At 35.2% G+C, this 21,511-nt stretch overlaps 1 protein-coding gene across 1 annotated transcript; it reads right to left on the bottom strand.

The window, feature by feature from the left end:
• Positions 1-6,415: 6,415 nt before the first annotated feature.
• Positions 6,416-7,096, bottom strand: LOC137397573 (uncharacterized). The gene has a single exon (XM_068083865.1). The coding sequence runs from the start codon at positions 7,094-7,096 to the stop codon at positions 6,416-6,418; it is 681 nt and encodes a 226-aa protein (XP_067939966.1).
• Between the last annotated feature and the right edge of the window lie 14,415 nt (positions 7,097-21,511).

The following is a 21,511-nucleotide window of genomic DNA, read 5'->3' as shown; positions in this document are numbered from 1 at the left end:
ATACTTGGAAAATACAGAGAAAAACGATCGTTGTGGTAGCTCGCACGGCAACGTTATAGCGTTGGACTCTACCGAAAGGAATGCTTCCAAGCATTTCATACAGAGACAATTGTAGCCCTCATGGTCGTGTTTTTTGTAGTAGTAGATATGTAAATGAATGTTTATGTACAAAAGAATTTGTTCATAGAAATAAATTAAGTTTGACCTATGCATGTAACATGCATATCTTAAACTTAAATCTAATCGGTACTACTAGCTCAGTATTATAGACTATAGTAGAAGTACATTATTTTTAACATAGTGCTCTATTAATTTTACTTTTCAACTCTACAATTTTATTTAATTAAATTATTTCATAGGAGACTACTCATCTCCTACACCATTCAGCATTGTACCCGGTAATAATTCTACCCCATGCTAGCTGTGGCCAACCCCTTTAGCAGCTTCCATTCACATTATATTTTTAATAAGCGTTGTTAAAGACAATCTCAATAAACATTTTTATATTTAGAAAACTGGATTATAATGTCAATTTTTCTGTTAGAACATGTGCCCCATCAGGAGCCAAGTGTGCCAGATTTGCACCATTTTGACTAATTATACTAAAGATTTTCCCAGGGGAGAACCCCGAACCCCCCCCCCTCCCCACACCAAGAGGGCGCTCGGTACCCATCTTGGACTCTCTCTGCAGTACCATTTTCAAACAGGTGGATACTGCCCTGCACCATGTATGTGCGTTTTATTGCTGGGATGATCCTACAAAGGGATGAAATCATTCCTTTGTCAGATAAATGTTTTTTATGAGTGAGAGAGTCTATTCGTCAGCATGCATTTAAAATTGTTTTAAAAGTATACAAATCTTTACAGCGTGAAAGAACCAACAAATTTACGGCTCCAGTCTTGCTGGAAGGTTGAACCTATGTGATAAGTGATAGAACTATTGTGATTAGAATAAGTATTTATTGTTGTACAAGAGAGAGAGAAAGAGAGAGAGAACTGACTAGCTTTTTAGAAACAAAGATATATATATATATATATATATATATATATATATATATATATATATATATATATATATATATATATATATATATATATATATATATATATGTATACGCATGCACTGAGCAGCATAATTATGTCACAGTTGTTGTGTAAAGAAATCTATGTGATGAGTATGGCCTTAATAAACCACAACACTGGTTGAAAGCTCCTGGTAAGGTCAATGAAAATGGCCGCGCTAAGATCCGCGCTATATATATGTATATATATATATACAGGACAGATAGCGCAGTTGGTAAGGTATCGGGACCGTGATCATTAGGTCTTCGTTTCAAACCCTAACAACTGCACTTTTCTGGAGGTCCTTGGACAAGACCCTTGCTTGTATAACGTCTACAACCTCTATGATGAGTGCAATAACCAAAGCCATGACGGCTCGGATGTCGCCCGGTCAAACAAGGTCCGCGCTGCCTGTAGCTGAACCAGGACAAGGCAGTGAAAAATGGGCTACTGGTTCAAAACGGATAAAATGGACTCGGACTGATAACACGAACCTCATGCAGTGTTACTTTATGAGTGAATCTCAAAAGTGGGGCTACATGGGAAGGATGCGTCAACTGTGGATAAACATGCGCCTTGAATTGAATCCAACATGAGCAAACAGTTTTCAAACTGTCTAGGAACTGCCAATTGGTACTTATATTTACTCAGCTAGATTTTCCTAAAAGTTAGCTTCAGTGAGCTTTAAAACCTGTTGAGTTCAAAAATAAAAAGTCATATTTGCTAATATTTTATTATTATTATTATTATTGCTATAATAAAAAGTCATATTTGCTAATATTTTCATGTTAGCAATGATCAGTCGGACTGGACCTAGTACAGCACCAAATTTTTGCCAAACTTTAGATCTCATGACTTTGGGTAGTTTTATTGATCAATAGTAATACTGAGTGCTATTATATTCTTATTTTACCAGTAATAATAATGCCTTGAGCTTTCAAAAAATTGATAAAACATCCTACTCGGACAGACTCACTTTCTTATGGAAAACGACCCAAAAAGAGTTATTTCTCATTGTGTAGTGCGTTTCTGATTTTGTTTAGTCAAGTACATCGTTCTAGGTAGGTTTTTTGGGTTTATCAAATTGATGAGTCGTCAGCAGGCTGATTCCTGCGGCACTTTCCCTCATACTTCGTTTTTTTTCTTTTTAAAAAAAATTTATAATTCATCTTAGAGTTTGTTTCTTGAATAATACATGTACATCATAGTCTACAGTGCGGTACAATAGATAATATCTATTGTCGGTATTGCATTATCTATCATTGGTATTGTTTTATGCACATACTCTGTACATAAAATAATAGCTAAGAATGCCTGATAGAAAAAAACTATACAAGTGCGTTACTGCAAAGTTGGTCTTGTTTAGTCTCAAAAAAGAGCTAATTTAGTGGCAAAACAAGCGCAATGATTACAAAAAGGTTCAACAACATAAAAAAAAATCCCTTTTTGCAGCCTTCTTCACCAAGTTGTTGGCTCGAGCCCAAATCATCATAATGTTTCTATTTGGCAGCTTTAGGTGCATAGCGTTCAACACCGATCTTGTTAGCAGTTTGCCTGATTTTCAGTCCAGTGCTTGTCCAATTCTGCTATTTCCTTTGCACTTAACCATTTTCTGCTGACTGGAATAGTAAATAATGTGAATTATCATTTATAAAAAATCCGATAAGCTATAGATTTTGATGAATCACATATCATTGCTCAGCTCCATTCAAAAGTTAAATAAGCTAGTTTATGTGTGGCAAGTCAAAACATAATTGACGGTTTCTCGGATACAAGTGAACAATAAGGATAAATGCTCGCTTGTGTCATTTGTCATTTAGTAATATAATACTTACCCGATGTATTGTAATTCAAAAACACACATATACTATGGAAGGTACTTTGATGAGCACCTCTATATACTACTTCAGTAGCTAATTATGAAACTAAATAGTGTGCCACTTGTGTTGTATTGCACTTCCCAATAGATCTTAGATCCAGCGGATTATCGGTTGTTAGTTGTATGTGAATAGTATGTTTATTTGATATATATGCATATACCGATATATCGTGAATCTAAAATGAAATTAAATGAAGAGTAAATAATAATAAAAAAGGCGATAGCAAATTTGATAGCAAGTGAAAGTAGCATAGAAGATGTATAAAAACTCGCAAATAATAGGTAGCAGATAAAACATTACTAACAAATTATGATTTGATATGAATGAGTATATAACAGATATAAGGCAGAAATGCGCATATACTTGAAAAAGGCAGCTGAAAACAAAGCATCAACTATATGAATAATAACAAATAAAAAAGGCACTCTGTATAATAATGATATTAAAGTAAAAAGTATTAGCTTGTTACATCCTCTCAGGAAATGCAATAAGAATTGTCCTGGTTGTCGTATAACGTGATAAATATTCTTGATCGTGCTTTCTGATGACTTAGTTTACTTTAGGAATATTGACGAATATGATAAGTGTAAAACACAAGTTACCAGCTTGAGGTGCACAAGATAAATGCCTCAGGTGGTCCAAAAAATAGAAAAGTGTTGCTGCCAATTGCTAATGAATCATACTTCCGATTATAAACCAAATACACAAATGTTGAAATAGTATTGAAAAACACATAAAATGAGGACAAGGCTTGGTGAAATCACAACTCTGTGGTTAAAATTGACTTGTTTGCTGTCTCTTGAGGACAGCTGATAGACTAGGACAGGGGTGTCAAACTCATTTTCACCGAGGGCCACATCAGCGTAATGGCTGTCCTCAAAGGGCCAGATGTAACTTATAATTGTAATGAAATGTAATCGAATAATATAAAATAACTTAAACTAGTCTTTGACATTAAATAACTCTGACTTTATTACTTAAAGTTGCAAACAGAACAGTTGCACAGCAAAACATGCAGAACACTTGTTTTCGAAAAAAAATCAGAAAAGTTACACAATACCCATCAACATGGGCATACTTTCAGTAAAATCAAAAATTGTTAGCTGCTAAGAACATGAATTTGTTGGCATACACACATTAAATCTGCAAACACAAAATAATTGCAACAGCAGCAACACAAAATCAATATGTAAGCAGCAAAAAATCAAAAAATTATTTGCTATTTGCTGAAACAAAGTTATACTTGCACCAAAGAAATTACAAAATATACAGTGTTTGCTTAAAATTAGTAATTTATTACATACAATACAAAGTTATAAATATTATTTATACATGTACAGTTAGTCATGAACATGAAAATCACGAAACTATAATTGCGAATTTTTCCCCGCGAGTATTATCTTCATAGCATAGCAAATCCACATCCCAATATAACTCAAATAAATTGTCATTAACATGTTTCAAACAATAAAATTATGTTCGGTTACTCTGTTCTTGACTTGTCAGACTTCAGGGGCCGCTCTAAGAATGAATATGATCCTATCGAGATTGAATGATAACTTTTGTCTGACTACGGTTGACAGCCTAAAAAGTGCATTTTTATTCGAGTGTAACGATGTAAATTGACAAAATAAAAAGTTAGTAAAAATTTAGAAACATTAAAAATAATGTTTCAATTTGATTTATGCAGTCTTTCACTGTCTTACCCCTTCTGAATCTGCATATTTACTTCTGGAGTTGAAAAAAATTGATCGCGAACGATAAATTTTAAAGTGACAGCGATGATTTTCGATTCAGTAGATGTGGCAATGGGCGTAATAATTAAGCTATAACTTTTGCCAGAGAGATCATTGAGGTATATATGTACGTTTGTTTGATTGGCCAAAAATTTTTTTTCTGACTAATCAAAATTATTCTTATGTAATGTAAAAGTAACAACACAAGGAATAGACAAATTTCAGAGGCAAGATAACTCTCGTTGGTGTGCCTAGCAACGTTATAAATACGGGAGAATGAGTCTCGGGCGAATGAGTAATGAAGCCCTCGCGGGCCACATAAAATGAGGTGGCGGGCCACATGTGGCCCGTGGGCCATGTGTTTGACACCTGTGGACTAGGACATTGAGTAAAGATGTACACATTACTACGTGTATAGTAAATAAGTTGCTGAATCTAACACTCCCACCTAAAATTTTAGGATGAAATTTTATTGGTAGCTTTGACTAATACAACAATTTTGCTAACTGGTTTTACCAGATGCTGTGGTTTATGATTAGGATAGCTTTTTGACTCAATCAATAGTTTTACAGCTCTTACCTCACCGTCATGAGATCGTTCTATATCTACGACCCGCCCGAGTGACCAGTTGCCTCGGAGTCCCTCTTCTTTGAGTACGTAAACCACGTCACCAACCGACACTTCGTCTTGCATTTGGGTCCATTTTTGCCTGGTTTGCAAGGTATGAATATATTCATTGCGCCACCTTTGCCAGAACTCGTTAGCTAGCTGTTGGACAACTCTCCAATGCTTTTTAGAATAAATGTCTGCCTTCTCAAACACACTGGGGGGTGGCAAGGTAAGTTGTGATTTCATCGTAAGAAGCATGTTTGGTGTGAGTAGTGTCTGTTCTTCTGTGACGACACCAAGAGGTCGACTATTCATTACTGCCATCACTTCATATAGAAGGGTCCGCAGTTGAGGCGTACTCAGTCTCCCACCATGCTTTTCACCCATTCCTTTTAGAATGTTTCTTGCTGATCTGATGAGTCTCTCCCAAACACCACCCATGTTACTGGAATGGGGAGGATTAAATGTAAACTTGATATCCGGATAGTGATGGGTAATACTTCCTTGCATATTTCTAGCTAGGTCATTGAAAGCTCCAACAAAATTTGTCCCTTGGTCACACCAAATAATGCATATAGCTCCACGAATCGCTATGAGATTTCTCAGAGCATTTATAAAGCTGTCTGAGGTCATGTCCTCTAACAGTTCTATATGAACAGCTCTGGAAGACAAGCATGTGATGATTAGCCCATATGTTTTTCTTTCCTTGCGTTCATCCTTGACTTTAAATGGGCCAAAGCAATCAAGGCCACAATGAGTAATTGCGGTTTGTATTAACTAATCGCAAACATGTACAGTGACCATAACCGGTAGTACTAGCATCGGTAAACATATGTAATTGAGCACTTTCAATTTGATTGAAAGCTCTGGGTGACACACATCGAGGTACTTGAACATTGTGTACATTGGAGAGGTCTGACTTCCATTTGGCCCAGCAATTTAGCAGTGATGATTCTAAAGGGGTATCATAGTTCTGCTTGCAGGTTTCCTGCAGAATAATTCTCCCTTTGAGTGTGAAGGAGGGATATCAGACCTAAAGGGTCAAAGACGGATGCAACTGAGGACAAAACTCCTCTTCGGGTGTTGGGTTCTGAGGGTGGTTCATGCTTGAAAGTGAATATATCTTGGTTAGTATCCCACAATACGCCAAAAGACCTTTTCTTGTAGAAGAGGTTCTGAGGTAAGCTCCAGACTGGCTAATGTGCTGGTGCACTCACTTTTTGGAATAGCAGCTATTACGGCTCTACTGTTTAAAGCTATTTTGTGTAACCTCAGTTTCCCTGTCTGACACAGAGCCTGAGATTCTTTGATCAGGTTTATGGCCTCAGATTCGTTTCTGACACTGGCAAGGCAATCATCAACATAAAAGTTATGGTGTATAAAGTGGTGCGATTGTGTGTTGTGGGGAAACGTGTCTCTGAATTTGTCAGCCAAAAATCGTAGCCCATAGGTGGCACATGCAGGAGAGGACCTGACTCCAAATAAATGTACCGTCATTTTATATGACTGAAGCTGCCCTTCTTTGTTGTACCAAATGAATCGTAAATAATCTTGGTGATTTTCCGATACTTTGAACTGATGAAACATCCTCTCAATGTCTCCCATGATTGCTATTGGTCTCAGTCTAAACCTTAGCAGGACTCCTTGTAGATCGTTCATATGTTCTGGCCCTTGAAGAAGAAAGTCATTCAGGCTTACTCCTCCCACGTTGGCAGCGAAGTCAAAAACTACTCTAATTCGATCTGGTTTTCGAGGGTGGTACTCCCAAAAGTGTGGAATGTACCATGAGTGGTCAGTAGTTTTCTCCATTGCAGGAATAGCTTCTCCCTTGTTTATTATATCTCTCATAAACTCATGGTACTGTTCCTTATAACAAGAGACCTTCTGGAATTTATTTTCTAGCAGCCTAAACCTATGTATGGCAGCTGATTATGTATTTACTGCATATGGTTTTGATTTGAATTGCAAGGGCATGGTTACCCTACCCTTTTTCAGAGTAGTTTGTGTTTTTAGTATGTGAAGGAATTGTTTATCATCTACAGAGAGGCTTGGTGTGTCTTCATGTGCACCATGAAATTCTTGGTTGAATATATTTATAAGTTTGTGCAGTTCTTTGTTTGATTTGGTTGTGCACTGAAATGTCACAAATTCATGTTTGGCTGGTTGGTCAACAATTGTTGCTAGTGTGGTATGTGAAGCACTGTCACCCATAACATTCCAGCCTATGGCAGTTTTGATGGCAAATGGTTCATCATAATGATCAGTGTCGACAACTTGCTGAGGTTTGAAGGCTTTGGTAAAATTGTTGCCTATGAGTAGACCGACAGGTACATCTTTGTGATTGTTAAGTAATTCATTAGCTACTTGTATGAGATGTGGCCAACGGCTCAGTACAGTTTTTTGTAGGTATTTGTCGTCTGTCAATAGGTATTTTGTGATGTGAATAGCTAGGGGGTAATTCATAGCAAACTTCGTGATTGTAGGCTCTGACTGTCAAACCATACACTAGATGAGTAGGGACTTTCTTTTTGTCAGATGTCATTGTTGTAATATCTATTTCTGTGTGGGTATAGTCTGGCTGTATCTTGTGTATCGTATCTACAGTGATATAAGTTGTGTCGGACATGAGTCAACAAGAGCATATACTAAAGCTTCCTTTAGAGGGTTTTTTTTACTTGAGACCCAAACAGGTAGTATCCACAAAAGTGAGTTCAAGTCCATGTTTAAACATGTATTCAAACATCATTTTTCTAGTCATTGAGAATTGTCTTTTGTTTTTAAAGGTTCTGCAGCTTTTGGCTGAAAGGAGCTGTTGGCTATAGGCTTAAATTGCTCCAGATTCGAGCTATTACCAAAACCAGATTTTACCTGTTGTTTGATGGATGAAGTTCGCATATTGTGCAAGGCTGTTGGGTGTTTACCTTGACAGACTTTACATATAGATGGTACTTCACACTGCCTGTAGCTGTGGGCATCGGTCAAGCAAGAGAAACATAGCTGTTTGTCCCTCATGAAGGTTTGTTGTTCGTTAAAGGAGAGTCGACCAAATTTCCCACACTCTGCGGTGGAGTGGTTTTTCATGTTGAAATAGACGACTCCTTAGTAATGATTTCGCTTCTGATACCTTGAGTTGATCCATTATGCTGAGTGGCATATGTTTTTTTCAGGTTTCTGCTTTGCTTGTTAGTATCATTTGTGTAGGCCTTGCCTGCGTATATGTTGGCGTACATAGGATTACATGACATCTCAAGTTCTGTACTCAAAAACTTGCAAAGTTCTTCAAAACTTGGGCTTTGGTTGTATTTCTTTTGATATTTATTAGCCTTTTGCACCCATTTACGAGTTATGAATTCAGGCAGCTTAGCCAAGATTTGTTTATAAACCTCATAGTTGTGAAGAAATGAAAGCTTGTCTATACAGACCTTTGCAGTCTTGCACAACAGAAGGAAGTCTATGAACTTCTACAGTCCATCATGGTCTCTAGGTTTGATGGCAGACCACTGTTCAAGTTTGCTTCTAAAACCTTGAGCAATTGTAAATGGGTCACTAAATCTGGCGTCTAACACTGCTCTGGCTTCAACATAGGTGGTCTCACTTTGTAGGAGAAAGTACCCGTTTACAGCTTCTAAAGCTCTTCCTCCAAGATATTTACTCATGTAATTTAACTTTTCGGAGTCGGAAAGCGGTTTTTTACCTATCAGGTTGTCAAAGCTGAGCGCCCAGTGATGATAGTCTACTGAATTTCCATCAAACACTTTTGGCTCTGATAGTGGTAGTTGATATGTCATAACTACAGTCTTAACAGGTTCTGCTAAGATATGCTGCCCTGAGCTTGTATTTTGCTGTAAGGAAGTAGTTACCGTAGTTGTGTTCACCTTGCAATTCGAAGCTATAGGAGGCCTAGTCGTACATTTTTGATTGAAGGTGTGCGCGATGGGCATAATTGTCTCAGGTTCAAGATCATCATCCTCAGATTCAGAGTCTAATGTATGTGGGACTTGATTGGCAACATGGTTTGTTGCTTTCTCTTTGCATGGCTTTGTAGTTGCAGGTGGCTTGCTGGGCGCAAAAGGAGATGCAAGGTTCAAAGTATTTGATGGTGCATGAAGTATTTGGTGGCCATTACCAGTTAGCATGAGACCAGATCCTTCGCATTCTTCTTCAGCTAATGCTTGACTGTATATGACAGCCTTTCGTTTTTCAGCCTCAATTTGACTCTCGATTTCAACTGCCTTTTTGGCGTTTTTTAATTTTGTCAGTTGTTCTTGAGTTGCTTGTGTTTTGTTGTTAGCATGTAGCTGCATTTCTAATTTGACTAGTCTTGCATTTGCTTCAGCTTGTTTTTGTCTTAAGATTGATGAAGTTGTTGAGCAAGAAGTGCTGCATGAATACTGTGAGCCAATCGCTGAATTCCTTGATTTGCGTGATAATGCTCTTGAGGTTTTTGGCCTAACTACTTTGCTGCTTACTATCTGGCTTTTTTGATTACACAACTCGTCATTATCATGTGTCAACCTGTTGTGCTTGTCAACCTGTTGTGTGACAGCTTTGCATGGCTCGCCATTCAAAACTCTAAATTCATTATAGAGCTTATGCACATGTCTCTTACTGGCTTCAAGATCCTTTTTTATAGCCTCATACCTAGCAAAGGAGGTGTCTTCTTGGTTTATTTCATTGTGAAGTGTGGCATTTATCTGAGCTTGCACTTTTATATCACTTCGCAGTTGCCGCTTTATTGTTTCACCTTTTACCCTAGCTGATCTTCTAGGTTGGTTTGAAAGTGACAAGGTGTCATATTGGGTACCAGTTTTACGGGTGGGCTGGTTGTGAAGTGAAGGAGTTTTATTAATAGAAATTAGATCGATACGCTCTGCATTTGCGTGGTGTGGATTGATTGACTCCAGCACGAGATTGGAGTCAAGCGGCGTTACGTCAGGTATGATCTCATTGGCACCAGCAACCGCGACGGCTGTACGAGCAAGCAGCCCTTCAAGCGGTGAGGCAGAGCTAGTAGCCATATTCATTTTAATAGTTTGGCTTATGTATCCAAAGAGCAATTACCGCAGCTCCAATAGACCAGCAGATAATTGTTATACTCAAAATAGTGTAGTTAGCTACTCTACATTTATATATGACGGTCAATATTTGGCAAACAAAACCTATGGTTGTGATTTCACCCGTGCCGAGCCTAACAATATACTGCGGGCAAATAACAAAAAAAGAAACAAAAAATACAATCTGTGTAACTAAATAATAAAACGATGAAGGCTATGCTCATGGTTATGTTAAATTAATTGCAGGCATTACACACCGACTTTTTGTAGACTTACTTCTTTTCAGCAGGTTGACTTGCTTGGTGGAGATATTACACAGCTGTTATTTCTTTCTGGCTGTTGATTTAGTGGTTGTGGTTCATCTGTGTATCAGTAGTAGTTCAGGCGTAATATCCACTCCATTCTATTCTTGTATCCTTAGGTGACAAGATTCACTGTATTGCACTTCCCAATAGATCTGAGATCCAGCGGATTATCGGTTGTTAGTTGTATGTGAATAGTATGTTTATTTGATATATATGCATATACCGATATATCGTGAATCTAAAATGAAATTAAATGAAGAGTAAATAATAATAAAAAAGGCGATAGCAAATTTGATAGCAAGTGAAAGTAGCATAGAAGATGTATAAAAACTCGCAAATAATAGGTAGCAGATAAAACATTACTAACAAATTATGATTTGATATGAATGAGTATATAACAGATATAAGGCAGAAATGCGCATATACTTAAAAAAGGCAGCTGAAAACACAGCATTAACTATATGAATAATAACAAATAAAAAAGGCACTCTGTATAATAATGATATTAAAGTAAAAAGTATTACCCTGTTACATCCTCTCAGGAAATGCAATAAGAATTGTCCTGGTTGTGATATAACGTGATAAAAATTCTTGATCGTGCTTTCTGATGACTTAGTTTACTTTAGGAATATTGCCGAATATAATAAATGTAAAACACAAGTTACCAGCTTGAGGTGCACAAGATAAATGCCTCAGGTGGTCCAAAAAATAGAAAAGTGTTGCTGCCAATTGCTAATGAATCATACTTCCGATTATAAACCAAATACACAAATGTTGAAATAGTATTGAAAAACACATAAAATGAGGACAAGGCTTGGTGAAATCACAACTCTGTGGTTAAAATTGACTTGTTTGCTGTCTCTTGAGGACAGCTGATAGACTAGGACAATGAGTAAAGATGCACACATTACTACGTGTATAGTAAATAAGTTGCTGAATCTAACATGTGTGCACGCGTTAGAGCAGTTTGGATTTCTATTTTCTTCAAATTATTAGAGAAATGATCAGGATTAACAATCATTGAGCAGTCTCAATGGCCAATGTTCAGAACGATTGCTGCTAAGCTTAAGGGGTGGTCACACGAGCGCCGAACTGAACTAAATGACACAAAACGACGTCGCTCTCAGCTGTAGAATGTTCGGCCAAAGACATTTCTGGCCGAAACGAACCATTTTGGTCCTGCTCGAAATTCCGTGGCCGAACCCTTGCTCTTATTAGCTGGTTAAAAATCTAGCATTCTAGCGAGCACGCGTCACATTTCTCCTTACGTCCGTGTGATTAAAGTTAAAAAGAAATGGGATGATACTTTTATTTCTTTAAATAAACAACATGAAACAATGTACGACAAGGTTCACCCGGACTTGTGATTGTGTTGCATAAATGTAAGATGTTGCACTTAAGTTTTGCATAAATGTAAGAGAATGGTTGTGATTTTCTTTCATGTAGAATATAACTAATGTGTCATATTCATCCTGATGAAGTATCGTTGACTGATTTATTTATGTAAAACCACAGTACTATGATAAAGACTGTTTTTGTTTGTTATGTACTCAGCATAGAAAAACATTCATATGCTAATAAAAAATATAATTATGTTGATGGGAAGGGATGGCAAAATCTTTGTATCGGGTGATTTATTTTGAGCAGCTGAACGATCTTCTGATATATCTGCTGTGTAATTATAATTTATAATTGTTCCTCAAAGTTTTTTGTTTACAAAAGAAATATTTAACTCAAATACATAACAACTACCAATGAAACAGTGTCCTGTCTCTATACGTACGGTATCTAGGAAGCAAAGTGACTTCGGATGCCGTGTGACATGTGCCACGAACCGAACCAGCCTCCGAACCGAACCGATCCTACGTCGGTTCGGTGCTCGTGTGACCACGCCTTTAGTGTGACCTGACTGGTTACCTATTTATTGAGTCATTAATTAGGCTAATGCTTGACCTATGGGGTCAAGCGCTGCGGTTAAGCACCCATTGTGCAGGTGTTCATTAAAACCGCTATTGCCTAGGTTGCTCTAGATACCTAAATGTCTCTGACTAGGAGAGCTACATATGTTTTGTAACCTGACAGCAGCAGAACACAAAGACTAATGTCAGAATTTATGTAGGCAATGAATTTGACTGAAATACTTGAAAAGCTAGACACCGTTATTTTTTCCACGGCATTTGAGCTACAGCAAAATAATCACGCTTGGTTCTCATGTACATTGTGTTAGTTTAAAGCCACTTATCATAATATTACCCACCTTTAATCTGATGCCTGAAAATCACTCTTTGTTGTTGATAATCCATGTATGTCACTGCACTTATCTAAAATCAATGCATTTTCGATTAGATGCTACTCTACAAAAAGAAATATACCCTTGAGTTCTTTTTTAAATTCATGCATCAGTGATTTGCAAATATATTAAAGCGGAGCCTCATTCAAAACTAAAATCATTTTGCGTCGATATTTGCAAATTTATGCTTGCTATTTTAACCTTGACCCAAAACTCCAATATTATTACATTCTGAAAAAATACAGCTGAATTGACATAATATGTCAATTCAGCTGTATTTTTTCAGAATGTAATAATATTGGAGTTTTGGGTCAAGGTTAAAATAGCAAGCATAAATTTGCAAATATCGACGCAAAATGATTTTAGTTTTGAATGAGGCTCCGCTTTAATATATTTGCAAATCACTGATGCATGAATTTAAAAAAGAACTCAAGGGTATATTTCTTTTTGTAGAGTAGCATCTAATCGAAAATGCATTGATTTTAGATAAGTGCAGTGACATTTTTCTATCGATCATGTTAAAATTTGGATTTAAAGATCAAAGAATGTTGAAGTGGCAGCCAACTGGAAGTGGCTGTCAATTAAAGCGTGACACTCTAGTTTTCAACACTCCTAGAGTTGCACTCAAATGAACATGGCCTTCAAATTAAGGTTTTACCATATTATGGTAAAACCTTAATTTGAAGGCCATGTTCATTTGAGTGCAACTCTAGGAGTGTTGAAAACTAGAGTGTCACGCTTTAATTGACAGCCACTTCCAGTTGGCTGCCACTTCAACATTCTTTGATCTTTAAATCCAAATTTTAACATGATCGATAGAAAAATGTTAACAAATTGTTACCAATAATGACTCAGTTACAACAATAGCAATTAATACATTTGTCAATGCATATTGAAGCGAGTTTTCTAACTTCTAAGCTTTACAGTGTTTTCGTTAAAGCTTTGAAAGCAGCACCATAGAAATAATTAATAACTGTATCAGGCTGATAATAATTTTATTGTTTAAGCGGTCTTGATAGTTCGGCATATATGAACAAAACGGTTTAGCAATTACGATGAAATCTGTTTGAGGCTAAAATTTCTTGCACATGCCACAGCATTGGAATAAGCAAATAACAGTGGCATTTTGCAAGCTCAAAGCCCAGTGTATATGTTATCACTGGCTCAAAGCTCAGTTTGTGTGTTATATAGTTTTTTTATGTGTTTTTCAAAAGAGGTAACTTTCACTTGAACGGTGGCGTTCTATTTTTAACCGTCTTCTATTATAGTGGTGGTCAAATAGAGAGGCGTTTAAATGAATGGGGGTTCAATTAGAGATTCCATAGTATTTTATTAACCCTTTCACTGCTGCATGCGCATTTAGGCGAAATCAATGGACGACCGCCATATGTGCATGTTGCAAATTTTCTGGCAATTACGTAGTAACTTAATTTTGCTATTCGTTGACAACATAACAAACAATCTTTAAGACTTTTTCCGGTATTGACAGTATTGTCCGAAGATTTTTCTGTAAAATAACCCTAAACTCACGAAGCAATTTAAAATTTTTGTTTGAGACTTTTCAACCTAAAAAGAAACATTTTTTCTTTCTGATTTTCGAAATATTTAGTGCTATTATGGCTTTCGCAAGTACATCCAAAGTTGAAAAACAGAGAATTACTTATGTTGATGACATTATTGATGATTGTTGATGACGGATTCAGATTTTAGTGATTACACATATAATTAAAGTAGCAGCTCCAATAGTGGCTCCAATGGTGGTCAAAGTAATAGTTTCGTAAGAGTAAGGAACATTGTAGAGCGTCGTTTTTCGAGCTTCGAAGTGATCGTAGCTTCACCTAGCATTAGCAATGCACGAAGTAGGAATGCATTAAACTTTTTGAATAGTACTATTTTTTAGCGTGTTGGAAAAATAAAATCTATGACAAAAGTGTTTTAGATAGAGTTTGAAGCTAATAAAAATTGAACATATATTATGAAGCACAATCGACAATTTTTGCCGCTATAATTGGAAGGGTTAAAAAATGCAGTGCCATGGCATTCAAACAAAGGTTTTACAGTAATCTTATTTCTTATAAACTTTGCGAAATAAAACTTTTATTAATGTGGCGCGCTCTTGTGTAAATTAACCGTTAATCAGCAACATACCCCCCTTCAAGAAAGCATTCAGCTTTGCTTCATACTATCTTCCATCTGGTGGATAAAGTGCTCGGATGCGGTGGCCAGGTTTCTACCAAAATAAGAAAAACAATTTGAATAGCCCAAACAGATGTTAAGCAGATTAAAAATTGATGCAAAAGATGCCTGATGTTTTTAGGTTTTTCAGCAAATTCGTGTCCCTGCCTCCCATTACTAAAATTCCATGAAGCAGTAATATTTTATCTCATGCGATATTCTACTACAAAATTAAAACATAGATTTTAAAGCTTCAACAATTTAAAGGGCTCCATTTACTCCAGTCACCTACTTATGACTCCGCCTCTAGTTCAAATCCGTATCAAATTACAACTAAAATGCATCAACTTGTTAATTACAATGAAAATAATGCATTATCATAACTTTATAGTATACTAATAACTTTGCCTGTTTGGTGCTATCAATCTGCTAACACTACTAATCAGAACAAAAAGCATCCAAAATTATTTTAATGCTTTTTAACAAGTTACAAAAGTTAGGAGCATCGACAGAGTCGAAGATATTTATCAATTGCTGGCTACCATGCTATATGTTACCATAATTATTTTAATGTGTGTCGGTTAATTTCACAAAGCTACCCTCATGTATTTTCATAAAATGCTAACAAAGTTATTATTTTATGAAAATTAGTAATAATTTCATTCTTTTAGCATTATAAAGTTGGGGTTTCTTGACCTTTTTAACTTGACAATATTACAATCCTGCAATTAAGGCAGTAAAATCCAAATTCAAAATAGCTGCGAAAACCTATGCATTGTTGTTTGCCGTCGCAATTTGATGACATGAGTAAGTTTCTTAGAAATAGTATTTAAAGTGGCTTGCGCTAAAAATCAAAAATGGCCACTACCGGTCTAACCTTTTGCATTGGTATTGAGGCAAAGTAAAATACTTTTCATGATGCCTTTTCACCATAATATGGTACAATTGGTTCAATGACAAAATTGGCAAAAGTAATATAAAACACTTACCAACTGTGACATGCTTACTCTGTTCTTCTGCTGCTGCAAAACCCTAAATGGCTAGACGCGTGAAAAAAGCAAAACATTTAGCGGCTACAATCTCGCTAGAAGGTTGAAAGTATGTGATAAGTCCTTAGGTTGTGTAAAAATGAGAGGTTGACTTGTTTCTTACAATCTATTTAATCAATTGACTAGCATGCAAGCCATGCCACATTAAGAGAACAAGCGCTTTAAACACAAACCACAATTGCGTAAGTACAAACCACAACTGCGTAAGTACATAGGTCATTTCTGCTAGCTAGTAGACCTTGGGGAATAAGACCGCATTATGCAATTCCGTGCAGATTTTATTACTGCAGTTATACTTGTGCTGCAATACTTCTAATAGAGTGAAAAGCAAATGAGCCGCCCAACTACAACCTCCTTCATTATAAAGTTACAAAGAATAGGAATAACAACATTAGATTTCATTGGGAGGCTGAGGCTATTGAGAAGTAGAAAGTGAATTAGCTAAGCAGGCAATAGTAGAACACACATAATAAGAGCATAAGCATGATGATTTACATGTATGCAGACAATGAATTTATGTACAATTTCACTACCAAATATTTTAGTAAAACTAGACACCTTTGGCTAAAGAATGCTAGATATAGGTCAAAACTAGCCAGTGACAAATTTCATGTTATGCATCCTTGTTTGGACACTTTATTTCTAAAGTGTTTAATGCATTGGAAGTTTAACATAAAAGTGTGCCAAGAATGCACAAAGAACATTGACAGCAATAACTGCATAGTACTGACAGCAATAACTGAATAGAACATGGTGTTTAATTAAACTGTAACATAAAATTAAACGTTTTATTTTGTTTTGGTAAGCTTGCAGCAAAAATGTTTGATTTGCACATAAAATATTATTTTGCTCCAAATACTTTACAAAACAAGTAATAATAACTTTATTGATGCAAGTTGTACTGAAAAGATATTTGCTATGAGCACCAATGGAAGTCAAAATAAATAAGTAATACAATTCTTACAGACCTTTTAAAAAACAATGGCTTTTGCTGCTACAAAACAGTGAGTAGACCCATAGGAAAAGAAGTATATGTTCTTATACTGCTAAAACTACCTTTGGTTCAGAAATCAGATTTGAAAAGAGCAATGAATTATTATATGCATTGGCAAAATGTTTGTGATGGCTAGGAAACAAAGCTGGGTATTGCACATGCAGGTAATTTAGCTAATGTAAATAGATTTCCTACACTATATAATCGAAAGCATCAATGCAAAATCTAAATACATGTAAATACTTACTAGCCATAGTACAGAGTGACCTTTTAATGTTTGTCAACATAACATCCGTACCGCTTTGAGCATCTTGAAATTCTATTAAAGTGGATTTCATTATGAGCTCCCTTTGACATTTTGAAGTATTAAAATGGGCAAATACAAATTGCATTTTCAGAGAACTATTCACTTCAAGACATATGCCACACAAAAATCCTCTGCGTTGTTTGTAGTATATTCTAAAAGTGCTAACACTACATTTGTTTTAAATTTTAAAGTTGACACCAATAATTGAGCAAATTATGTAGCTTATTAGTAAAACTTTTGTTAACATCAGCAAACAAACTGCATACATGCTGCCCGATACTGAAGGCCAAAAATAATAATATATATATTGCTATTTATATTTTTACTAATAGTTTTGCAGTTTTGTCTTTGTATTGCAAGTTGTATGCAACTTACTGTATTTCAGGTTTGAGCAACTATGAGTTTTAGTAGTGTTCTGGCCCTTCCTATCGCGTGTTTTCAACATTTTGAGGTAGCAATGAAAAGCCATGAGTTGAATTTCTAACAAACTATTAAATGCAAGTCATTGAGCAACTTCAGCAGCATCTTATATATATCATTCGCCAAACTCATTGTATTGAATCATCAAAGTTCACCAAATCATTCAAAAAGGAAATACATATATTTGTATCTCTAATTCTTCTATAGCTTAACCCTTTTACTGCCGCCCATGTACAAATTAAGCTGCTGGCCTACTGCCAGCCATTTTACCGAAAATTGCCAATTTAGCTTCATGATATGAATACAATTTTTTTTCAACTTCAAATTTTATCTAGAACCTTTTTGTGATATATTTTATTTTGCTAAATGTTAACAGTTATCATATAGTGCTATGCAAAAAGTCAATGTACCTTCACTTTGTGCATTGCTAAAGCTACGTGAAGCTACGATTGCTACGAAGCTAAAACAATGCTCTACAATGTCCCTTACTTTTACAAAACTATTACTTTCACCCTCATCAGAGTCACTGCTGCTACTTTAATCATCTGTGTAATCACAAAAATCTGAATCTGAATTGGCTATAATGTCATCAACATAAGTAATTATCTGTTTTCTGACTTGCGCGGTACTTAACAAAACTTACACAAAAAATGTCCATTTTTAATTTGGAAATTCCCAAACAAAAATTTGAAACTGCTTGGTTATCTTAGGCTAATCTTTTAGATGAATCTTCGTACTACACTGACAATACCATAAAAGTTTTAAAATCATTGGTTATGTTTTCAAAGAATAATAAAGTTAAGTGACCACGCAATTGCTGGAAAATTCGCATAAATGTGCATACGGCAGTCGCTGATAGATTTAGCATAAATGTGCATACGGTAGGGAAAGAGTAAAAACAAACAAACTATTTGTCCATCTCATGCCTTTAGATATGATATCTCAAATCTGATAATTACTCTCAGTGTTGGCTGAGTAACTAAAAGTGGTAATGGGTAACCATAGAAAGCTATTCATTTTATATAATTATGCAATTGCTAAGCATTTGCTACCATGATGCATAAAGACTAAAAAGAGCAATACTAGACATCTTTGCTAGGCTACATTCCATTGATTGGTTTGTGCTATTTGTATTATGTAATCTGCCAATAATAGATGAATAGAATACAAAAGTAGCATAATGGTTTATGTAAGCGTTTGAAACAATACAATGCCTATAAAAAGTGACAACTTTTCTTATTGAAGCTATGGCTATATCAAGTTATCACACTTGGCTCGCATGTATAATGTGCTAGTTTAGAGGAACTTATTGCAATATGACATACCTTTAATTTGATGTCTGCAAATCAATCTTTGGCGTGGGTCATCAATGCTTCTCATCCTGCACTTATCTATAACTAAAGCATCATTGATTAGTTGCAACTATACAAAGAAAAATTACTTTTGGGCATGCTGTTACATTCTTACGTCAGGTATACATTTGCTAGTTACAGCGGAATTACATTTTTGAAAACACATCTTGTGTTGGTGTATTTAAAGTTTTGCTTATTATAGTAACTTTGCCAAAACGTCAAACATTACTACATTTTGAAATACAACCTTACTGATATAATGTTTTATAGTTTGTAATCTATAATTACTGTATATGTTCAAAAATTTCATAAAATTCGGCAGATAAAACCTTGATTATTTTGACATATTTTTATGCAAACCAACGTTTGATTAGCAAAATACCTTTTCTAAAAAAACATCCAACTTTGCCTAATACTCTCTGCCATCTGATGAATATACTGGTAATAATGCTTACCAAGTTTCTACAAAAAATGAAAAGGTAATTTAAATAGCATAAACAGATATACAGACCAAAATGAATGCAAAATAAACATTTTAGTTTACTGGTTAGGTTTTTTTGGCAAACTTGAATATCTACCTCCTACTACTGAAGTTCTATAAAACAGCTAAGCTCTTAATTACTACACAATTACTACACAAGATTCAAACTAAATACTAAATCTTTTAAAATTCAAAAGGCTTCATATACCCCACTTACTTGCTTATGCCTATGCATGTACTACTATTACTTACAAAATCATAACTGAAATACTTAAACTCTCACTATTCATGATAACAATAATACAATAACATAATGATCATGATATTCTAATAACAGTTTTGACTGTTGGTAGAACCACATTAATAACTTTACTTATCATTGTAAAAAGCATCAAAAATTATTATAGTAATAACTGAAAATAGAATAAAGTTGGAGAATTAACAGACTCACTAAAATAACTATTAATTGTCAGCTGGCATGTCTGTGTTGATGTTACAAAACTAAACATACGTGTAACAATAATAAAGTCCCAAATTAGGAATTTATGAAAACTTTTGATATTCTCCTTCTTTATGGTATTATAATGCTGACCTTTCTTGACTTTTCTATGCAGAACAATATCAGCAGTTGAATGACATAAACGAGTGTAAAAAAAATATATGAAACGTCTTCTATGCTACATTCTTTAAAAATTATAATAATTGAAACATACTTTTTTCACACTAGTCCTAATTCAATATTAAATAATTTTTATACTGCTTTTCTACAGCTGTATGTTTTAAGTAAATAAACTGTAAATTGGCTAAAATAACATGAACAACTTACCAAATGTGACGTGCTCCCTTACATGTAGTTCTTCTGCTGCTACCAAGCTCTAGTTGACTAGATGGGTGAAGAACCAATAGTCTTAACAGCAACAGCAAGAGTATAACAGCCACATCTCTGTAGCTGTTATATACTGTGGTTATACTTTTGCCGCTGTACTTCAATAAGTTTGAAAAATCAAATCTTTTGCTAAAAAATCATCTCTCAGGTATTGCGTTCGGATGCAAAGTTTCAAAAAAAGATTTATTTTGTGGCTAAATGCAACGGCAGCGAAAATATGAATTGTACTGATCGTAGAATTATTTAAACTTTTACTACATCCATGCTTAAACATCAGTTGAAACCAAAATGTGCAATCATTGGGGATTTTCACAAAAAAGAGCAGATCAATGAGAAACATTGCAAAAAAAGGGAGTGCTTAAATGACAGTCTTGAACACCATAAAGAGGGTCAGAAAATAAATTTTAATGTATTGTATGTTGTTAATATATAACTTTATTTCTCAAATCTAATAAAGCTATTCAGAATATTAGCAAAACTGACTGTATCCAACATAGCTGCTAGTTCCTTGTATTAGTTGATGCTTAGTCATAAGCTTATTGCAATATTTTTTTAAATAGATTGTGCTATCAACTGAAACGACACCAAAACACTTAAAAGTAAGAATATTTTAAAATTGATATATGCCTACTAGTTTCATATATAAGAGCCTCCTAGAGTTTACAATTTATTGATAGAAAATTACACATTTTTGTTGGAGTTGTCTCCTCTTTTCTATGTATATGAATATAGATAAATAAGGCAATTATGGGAATCATGTTTAAAATACTTCTATAGGGTTGTTAAGCCCTATAATCACGGCTAGAATTAGGAGGCTCCCTAGACGCCTCCTAATTTTTCAGAGCCTCCTCACATGGATTATATATTGATAGAAGCCTCCTAGTTGGGAAATATAGATATATATATAAATA

This window comes from Watersipora subatra, chromosome 5 (genome assembly GCF_963576615.1).
Source record: "Watersipora subatra chromosome 5, tzWatSuba1.1, whole genome shotgun sequence".
In the NCBI taxonomy this organism is placed as follows: domain Eukaryota; kingdom Metazoa; phylum Bryozoa; class Gymnolaemata; order Cheilostomatida; family Watersiporidae; genus Watersipora; species Watersipora subatra.
Note: the sequence above shows the minus strand (reverse complement) of the source record. Positions and strands in the feature narration are given on the sequence as shown.